The following is a 9,636-nucleotide window of genomic DNA, read 5'->3' as shown; positions in this document are numbered from 1 at the left end:
AAACACGGCACATAAATGTACATGGGAGCCGACCCCAAAATATGGCAAACAGAAGATAGTATGAGGGAGCCGACCCCTCGACACGGCGACAACGGAAGAGTCACGAAACTAAGCCAACAACCGGCGACTCATGCCCGGGAGTTGACGGACGAGGAAGTCCTTCGGCAGCTTGCTCCTCAGCTCCATCAGAAGGATGGTCGTCAGCTTCTCCTGCTCGTCCAGTTCTTCACCCCCAATCTCCCCACTCTCCGACCCGTCACTCCCACCCTCGTCATTACAGACCTCGGTATTCCCGCTGATTGGGGAAGCGATCCAAGTCGGAATTGGGGGAAGAGGCCCGGCAAAGATCTGAGACATGTCGAAATCAGCTTCGGTAATATCCGGCAGATCGACCTCTTCAACCTCGCTCTTGAGTTAGCCCATCACGGCCGTAACTTGGTCCTTAATCCCCTCATCGAGCAAAGAAATCCGACCCTCGGCAACGAGCGTTTCGAGCATCTGGACGTTCCCAACAGCTTGGTTATACTCAAGAAACTTCTCCCGCGACGCTTCAACCGCTTCGGCATAGCTTTTGTGCTTCAATAAGAGTCTCTGCACGCAACCAGCCACCTCGAGGAAAGCGTTGATTTGCTCGTGGTGCCCATATTCATCACGTCGATCTCTAAGCCTCCTCGTCTCCGAGTTAAGGGTGAGCTTCAGACCGTTACAGGCAACTTCAGCCTCCTCAAGCTTCGTCGTAAGGGAGTCTCGTTCTGTGATCAACCCGCTCCGGTGATGTTCGAGTTTGGCCACAAGGTCGCTAAGTCTCTGGTTGGACCGCACCGCCTCCCCCAATTGTGCCTCGAGGCGCTCGATCCTCTCACTCGACGCCCAAAAACGCTCCCCTTCCAAGTTCCGAACACGGCGCTCGTAGCGAGAAGCCAGACGATTGATACGCGCAATAAACTATCAAAGTGAAAGAAAATGACAACCATAAGAAAAAACGAGTAAAGGAAGATTAAAGGCAAGTTGGTTTAATCGACAAACCTCAAAAGACGCTTGAGCAACGTCGGTAACCGCGTCGGCCTCTTTCATCTTCTCAACTGCAGGAAGACGACCTTCACCAAAGTGGATCTTCCGAAATAACTCGGCGCAGGACCGCGAGTCATCCGGAAAAGGACGAGCCCCGGAGGAATGCGTAAAGTTCCAGCTGAAGTCGACCGACTTAGACTTCTTTGATGGGGGAGACTGCTCTTGTTCGGGACCATCCTTCCTTTTCTGCGAATCTTTCGCCACCTCGGCGACGCGACCAGGAGTCCCGACCACCTTCTTCCTTGGAAGTGTCTCCTCTGGACCAATATGACGATTCGGAGGAAGGGATCTTGGACGCATCCTTGAAGGGTCGTCCACAACCCGACGAGAGGAAGGAGAAACCCTTTTTGACGAGCCAGAGCTTGGAGGATTGGCACCCGGACGAGCATCTTGACGGGGAGCGGAACGAGGCAGCGGCTCCGGAGCTCGGCGATAACGAGCAGACGCGTTGGGAACACTCAAATTCATCTTACCCATCGTCCCGGCTACAACACCAAGCAACGAAATTAATTGGAGAACTCAAGGAGCAGCAAAAAAAAGAGGGGTTCAACTACACTAGGATGTACCTGTCTTTCTTCGAGGATCGGAGGTCTTCCTTGAACGCCCCTTTTTCGACTCGGTACCTGGCCAAACGTAAGGGCAGAAAGCTTTGATCGCGTCTATCTCGGCTTGGAACGAAGGAGGGTATGGGAGCAAACACCTTGGAACAACAACTAAAAAAAAAAAGAAGAGGGGGGGGAAGGGTTAAGCACAACCAGAGAATAGTGCAAATAAAATATACTAGGCAAGAAGGGTCGGCTACCGGGTGAAGGGTTCCACCCAGAAAACCAAGGAATCGACGGATCCTCCAAAACCCCCTCACCGACTTCAAGAAAGAAGTACGAGCCCTTCCAATTATATGTTTTGCCCTTAGCACCCTCGACGAGCGTCGTCTTCCTTCCCGACGCTACATAGTAAATTCCAGGAGTTTTGTCTCGGCTCGACGGGTTCAGACACGTCAACTCTTCCAAATGATCACAAGTAAGCTTAACCCCCGCAGCTTCGGCCATAATCGAAAGGCCAACAGCATTTCGAAAGGTCGCCGGGGCAAATTGAGAAATGGCCGCCTCACGACGAGCAAAATATGTCATCAGGAAAGACGGCAAAGGGAAGGTAAGCCCGCACTCGGTGAAGTACTTCTCCGAAAGGCAAATAAAGCCGGAAGGAGCATCCCAGGGACGCTGAAATGGTTCTGGAATCAGAATTCTCGGTTCGGTGTTTAATTTCCCAATGCGAACTGCATCAGACGCCGCTCCCGGTTTCAACGTCGACGGAGGGAAATGAGAGAAAAGGTTCTCGGTTGGCAAAGGAACGTTGTCCAACTCGGGAAAGGATGGGTCATTGATCAATGGCTCGTCTATCAGGGAAGGAATCCTGCAAGGCAGACCCGACGAGCTTGGAACCGCCGACCCTGGAACGAGACGACGTCTCAATTCTTCAAATCGAGCCATGTCTGAACCCGCCGAAGATGAATCAGAAGGACTCCGAGAACGGCCCTCCCGGCGAACGGACCTATTAGAGCCATCAAATTCGGAACACGTCGCTCGTCGAAGGTGGCTCTCGACGGATGGATCGGACGATTGAGAACGAGGGGAGTTCATAGTAAAAGTACGACGCACTAAAATCAAAATAACGACGAGATAAGAAGGAGGGAGTATACCTGAACGATGAGCACCGAAAAACGCAAGAAGAAGATAATGAGAGAAACGGAGAAGTGATATTTATAGGAGAAGGACGAAGGATCTGGAAGCGTCATCATTACGACACGCGCCCCATAACGGTACGATTTCCGGATCTCACGCGCGTCGATCACCGCACACAACGATTCGACCCCAAAAGTTGGGAACCGTTCCTTCACGCGCGACCCTTCGCTCCTTCACGGCTGTTCTTCGCCTAAAGACTACGAACTAAAGGCCGCGGGGGGGACTACTGTTGGGGGTGGATCCACACCCCAAACAACAGGCCTGGTCCAGAAAAAGCCCATGATAAATCTCCAAAGGAAGGGAGGGTATTATGGTCTTTTCGTATAGACAAACCGACACGATTTCCTATAAAGGGAGACGTACGGTCCGCAAAACAGGGGGATCGAGAAAAAGGAAAAGAATCGGGATAGCAAGTACGAAAGCCTCAGCTCGTCCAAGTGGAAATCTACAGTTTAGACTCAATAGCTCGGAGGATCGACGAGATAGCAACTCGTCGATTATTCTCGTTTATACTTGTAACTCGTTTAAGTCGAGTTGTAATCCGTCCTTTTGTGTCTCGGCATCAATATAATAAAAGAGAACTTCGACCCTCCTTTGACCGAACTAAACATATTAATTGTGACCGATCTGGACATCAACAATCGGTTGGTCAACAACTGACGACTCCAACTCATTAGATCGGAATGGAATAAGGTGCTGTTCGTTTCGTGATCTAGACGCAATATCTGGATGTAGTATCTGAACACAGTATCTAGACGCAGCATCTAGATATTGTTCGTTAGCGTTTTTGGTTTAATTCATCCAAAAATTGTATCTGGAGCAAACTTTGTTTGTTTTGTAATCTGGTTTAGATATCTGGATATAATACATGAAAATGATTAAAATACCCTCCATTTTGTGGTTTAGTAACTTTAGTGATTTTGGTTATGTTTATAGTTAAATAATTTTCATATTAAATTTAAATAAACATCTAATAAATATTTAAAATTAAAATCATCTTTTATAATTTAAAAATATACTATAAAAATATTTTGGTTATAACAATTAATATTAAACATGTATTTTCTAAAATATCACAAAACACATTATATTTAAAATATTTTGGTTATGTTTAATCAACATCTAGAATCTTATAATAATCCTTCAAAACAAACATAATTCAAAATTAAACAAAAATACAACAGAATATGTTTGCAATTAATTTTAAACAAAAATAGAGTGTGCTATCAATTTAAAAAATAAGTATCCACTTCTCTCAATGTTCCATGAGTGATGATCCTCCTCCTTGAGACAAGAGTGCCATGGTTCCCCATGAGTGATGATCCTCCTCCTTGAGACAAGAGTGCCATGGTTCCCCTGCAACAATCAGAACTCATCATAAGTGAACAATATCAAGTACTAGTGTATCAAAGTACTAGTGAACTCATCGCATCTTTACCATGGTAAGTGAACAATATCAAGAACTAGTGTCAACGAGAATTAACAAACAAAGCAAACACAAGATTGCTAGAACATTCATTGTTGGTACTTGCCATTTGGTGGATGAGGGAAGGAAGGTTCATGAGTAGCACAATGTGTTAAAACCTTAGTGTCATGTGCTCTACCAGGAACTCCAACATAAGCAAATATAAATTTCATGCTGAAGTTACAGATTGCTAGAACATTCATTGTTGATTCAGATTTTCTACCTCTATATGCTTCTACACTATTAGATGGAGGGCGAACAGATATATGAGTTCCATCCAAAGCACCAATGCAGTTTTCAAAAAAAGGCCAATACCTACTATCTTTTACTAGTTTAGGACTAGGTTTTGCAAACTCACCTCTGGATGGCTTCACTATATCTGCCGTAAAAACCCACAGAGATATTGAATTCACAAATGTAAAGTCACAAAACCACAAACGTAAACGTAACCACAAACGTAAAGTCACAAAACCAACATAAAAACTAAAAGCTCACTAGAAGCTCAAATCAAAAACTAAAAGCTCACTAGAAGCTCAAATCAAAAACTAAAAGCTCACTCATATGAGCATCCAAAGCATCTAAAAGCTCACTAAAAGCACACTTAAAAGAGATCGTTGAAGGGATGAAGGATTCAAAAAGTCTTACCTCTGAAATTCAAAGAAGCAAGGGACGAGATACGATTCAGTGGGAGCAGCTCAATGAGAGATGCTTCGTTCTTCTTCCGAGACGAGACGTAGAAGGAGGAGAGAAAGCCCAATTCGTTACAGGTGCTATGGAGAAGGAGAAGAGGAGAGGAATGTGGAGAATCGTCGGAGATCCATCGAGCTTCTCCGATGGTGGCCGAAGAATTAGGGATTTTAGGGTTCTCTGTATTAGAATTTTAGGGATTTTATTTGTAATTGTTTGATAAAAATAAGGGTATATTGGACTTTTAAAATGTTTGGATGAGTTCACTGTAGCCAAACTCTCATTTTTTTCTCATCCAGAAATTCTAAATTTTTTGGATGAGATTTTAAAATGTATCCAGATATTGTATTCAGATGAGTTCCTAATTGTTACTAAACAAACAATAATCTGTATCTGCATCCAGATACTGCATCCAACACACCAAACGAACAGCACCTAAGATGAAAAACAAAATAGGTATGTTCACATAGTCATGGCGGAAACTAGCAACAATGTCACATTTTTGTTTAATGAATTAATTATTTTACCCAATCTTATGTAAAACAAATTGATTTTATAGGTCAAATATCATAATATTTATAGTGTTAATAAATAATAAAATGAGAATTTAACCCACATATTTAATAATATTTTATTAATTTTAACATATTTCTTTATAACCACATTATATAGTATTTATTTTTTTTATTTTTTTTTATTTTACATATTAATACAGATTTAATAACAAAATATGTCGCGATACTATTTTAAAATTTTTTTGAAAAGTTAATGTTGTAAATAAAAAATTAAATAAGTAAAACTAAAAAAATATAAAATTATTAATATACTAGGTTCGGACCCGCACGTACGTGCGGAGTTATTTTTGTCTTATTTTTTAAAAAATAAAATTGTCAGGCGATCAAACTCGTCTAATATGTCTGATTTCAACGTTTAAATTTTTTTGACTCGAAAAAACCTCATTTCTCGTAATTCAAATGAGTAAATAGTATGTCCATATATGTTCTGCTTGAATTCTTGTTCTCAAATTCGTGTCCCGTACTTTGTCATACATGAATATACCCACACAACATTCTCATAACCTGATTACTATGGAACTAATTTGAACGATTCCCTAAAATATAATAAATCTGTTGTTTAATTTTTTTTTCTTCTTAATATGTAAAATGGGTCAGTTTGGCAACATGGATATTTGATACGATTTTTTTTTAACCCTTAAATGTATTCCCCAATTAATAGTATAGATTTTCTTCAATTATTGAATGAAATATTCCTTAGTTATACTAATGACAATTTAATGTAAATAATATAGTAAGAGAAGGGCAAATAATAAAATAGGATAGAAAGTGTGAGTATTTTATATCGGAGATACAATAAGATATTTTATTAAGGAGAATTCTATTAATTTGGATATTATTAGTTTTTTAAGTAATATATGTGTCCGTAATTGATGGAGAAATAAAATTACAAAATTGTTTCGTGAGGGGGAAGACTATAATTGGTCATTAGATCCCTTATATAATTGGTCTTAGTTATGGTATTATATCACTGAATTTTATAAATTTTAACTGGTAATTAGATCCCTATATATCTCAGCTATTAGTATAATATTATTACTTGTTTTCATTTTTATTTGACTGGATTATCTAAATTTTAAGATTTTTGTAAAAACACTATAACTACATATTTATATATAATGTTTAACTACATAGTTATCCAATTTAAAGTATCTATTCATGTCATTTTAATTGGTGATCATATGTTTTTTGGGCAAATATAGTTATTGTTTTTAGCAAAAGAATAAACATTGAGCCAGTTTCAAATGATCTTCGATTATTTTACCATTAGAGCTTTATAATATTATTAGAAAGATAACATTATTTATATTTCTGAAGATATGATTTTAAATATATATTTTTACATCTCATAATATAGTTATATTATTATATTACAATACATAGTGAAATTAATTTAATTTTGAAAATATGTAGGGGATAATATTTATCAAATTTTGAATAATATTTACCAATTTTAGAATTTATAGGAGTAAAATATTGTGTATATAAATAAATGGAATAGCAGTGGCAATTGACCATATATATATATATATAGTAGTGGCAGTTTTATGTAATTTTATGGAATATTAAGGGTAAACAATAAATTGGCTACAGAGCTCTCTGGACGACACGTCAGCTTTTTCTCTAGAATGCTTCTCTTTTAATATATAGGGGATATTCTCTTCCATGTCATTTCATTTTACTAAACAATCGAAAAATGTCAAATATTTCAATTGAAAACCGGTCAAATATAATTGGTATCCGTAAGTTAACCAATTTGGTTGGTTCAGCATTATAAAATTAATATTAAAAAAAAAAAAAAAACTGTGATTTCAAAGAAGTTCACCTGGGTTTTCTCGAAAAGTCAGAGATGTTTCAGGTGACCGGCACGGCGGCTCCGGCGACTCCGTCTACGTCTTTTCTGTTTCCCAATTCGTGGAAACGACCGCTGATCCTTCCTCTCCGGAGCTCAAAGACCTTCAAGCCTCTCGCATTTCTCGATCTCAAAGGAGGCAAAGGGTACTCACACAACTCGCTAATTTCACATTTGCTTCTCTACTGAAATCGGATCCGTAATTGTGAAATTGCGGTCTTGAAATCAGTGATTGTAATGTTTTCTGATTCAAAAAAAACTTTAATTTGAAAATTTTGATAATTGCAGAATGAGTGGGTTCCATGAGGTTGAGCTCAAAGTTCGTGACTATGAATTGGATCAGTTTGGTGTTGTCAACAATGCTGTTTATGCAAATTACTGCCAACACGGTTAGTTTTAATGTTGAGAAAGTGTTTTCATACATTTATGGATTTTGAGTATTGGAACATCTTGCCATTAGTTGCTTCAGATTGTGTTGTTTAAATTGGAGTTTCAGAACACATTATTGACAGATTTGGACTCTGCATGATCCAAATTTATTCCTTTTCTGCGTCTTAGATAATCTAATTGGAACATTTGTGAATGTGGTTGAATAAGTGTGACAATATCTTGCTAGAAGATTGAATAGTTTAATTCAGTTGTCATGTTGTTGCTTCAGATTGTGTCAAACAGGAGTTTTGGATGTTATGCTTGACAGAATCTGGAATGCATGATTAAAGTTGCTCCTTTTATAAGTCTAGTTGGAACACTTGTGATTGTGAATGTGGTTGAGTAGAACTTGAGAGTATTGTAAGGATAATTGTATCAAGATCTTTCTACTAAGTTTAGAGTCTTGCTAGTGAAAATCGGTTTAGTATTATTGATTGTGTACGTAGCTATGGTCAAAGAGGAATTTAAGATTGTTTGCTTGAAAGAACGTGGACTGCATAATCAGTTACTTTCTGAGTGAGTCTGATTGGAACATTCGTGAATGTGGTTGAGTAGAAATTGAGAATACTTGACCAATAAATGTTCAAGGTCTTGCTACTAAGCTTAGAGTCTTGCTAGTTTGGAATCTTTCTGAGTCAGATTGTGTACTCTTCTATTGTCAAAGAGGAGTTTCAGCTTGCCTTTTTGACAGATTCGGGACTGCATGGTCGATAGTTACTTTATACATGTTCTGAATGAGGTTGAAAGAATTGAATGTGTTAAGATATTGCTAGTTAAGTTTTAGTCTTGCTTTTCGCATTTATCTTCGGAAAATTTTGAGAAGTGGATGGTTCTGTAGTTAGATAGAGTTGAGGTGTGCGCTACTTATAAGTTAAATCCCATTCTTACCAACTATTTCGCTTGTTGATATCTTTCTAACTGAAGGTCGACACGAGTTTCTGGAGAGTATCGGTATCAACTGTGATGAAGTAGCCCGTTCTGGTGAAGCCTTGGCAATTTCAGAGTTGACAATGAAGTTCCTTGCACCTTTACGTGTAATAGTTATAATATCCCTCTTCTCTAAAACTTAGTACCTCACACATTAAGCTATGTCAGTGTCTTGTGGTATATTCATTTCATCTCTTTGAACAGAGCGGAGACAAGTTTGTGGTGAAAGCGAGGATATCGGGCACATCTGCTGCGCGTATTTACTTCGATCATTTCATCTTTAAACTTCCAAATCAAGAGGTTAGTTAATATTCTCATTAAGCCTTTTGTGTTTTGGCTGCTATGTTTTGTGCTTAGTTACTAATATGAATTCTTTTGATATGATGATATCTATTAAACAAAGCAGCCTATATTGGAGGCCAAAGGAACAGCTGTGTGGCTTGACAACAAGTACCGTCCTGTTCGTATCCCATCTCGTATACGCTCTAAATTTGTTCACTTCCTACGTGAAGACGACGACGTTTGATTTACCTCATTATCCCTATTAAACGTACTTAATGTGCCTGTAAAATTAGCTCATATATGTTTATAAATATAAAATATGTATATTTCGGATAATGCAAACAAAATGCAACATTGGATTTCTTCTCCTGCCGTTACAAGACAACGAACTTGCACGTGAGGAAGCAAGCGACCGCATGAGAAAACAAAAAAAAACACACACAAAGAGATTATCAAATCATAGTAAAAAAAGGAATACAAATACGTAAACCAAATATTATATGTAAAATTCATGTCGCTAAATGTTGCATAAGTTCATAATCTTTAGAGGAAAAACTATATCAGTAAGATTGACTTAAGACAAAGGAGCCAAAGACAACTACATCA

At 38.8% G+C, this 9,636-nt stretch overlaps 1 protein-coding gene across 1 annotated transcript; it reads left to right on the top strand.

Annotated features, from left to right (window-relative positions):
- LOC104787861 (acyl-acyl carrier protein thioesterase ATL3, chloroplastic) lies at window positions 7,322-9,397 on the top strand. The gene is made up of 5 exons (XM_010513512.1): window positions 7,322-7,538; window positions 7,681-7,781; window positions 8,746-8,855; window positions 8,953-9,048; window positions 9,155-9,397. The coding sequence occupies exons 1-5, from the start codon at window positions 7,390-7,392 to the stop codon at window positions 9,272-9,274; spliced, it is 576 nt and encodes a 191-aa protein (XP_010511814.1). The 5' UTR covers window positions 7,322-7,389; the 3' UTR covers window positions 9,275-9,397.

This window comes from Camelina sativa, chromosome 5 (assembly GCF_000633955.1).
Source record: "Camelina sativa cultivar DH55 chromosome 5, Cs, whole genome shotgun sequence".
Taxonomy (NCBI): Eukaryota; Viridiplantae; Streptophyta; class Magnoliopsida; order Brassicales; family Brassicaceae; genus Camelina; species Camelina sativa.
The sequence above is the reverse complement of the archived record's forward strand: the minus strand, read 5'-3'. Positions and strand labels throughout refer to the sequence as shown.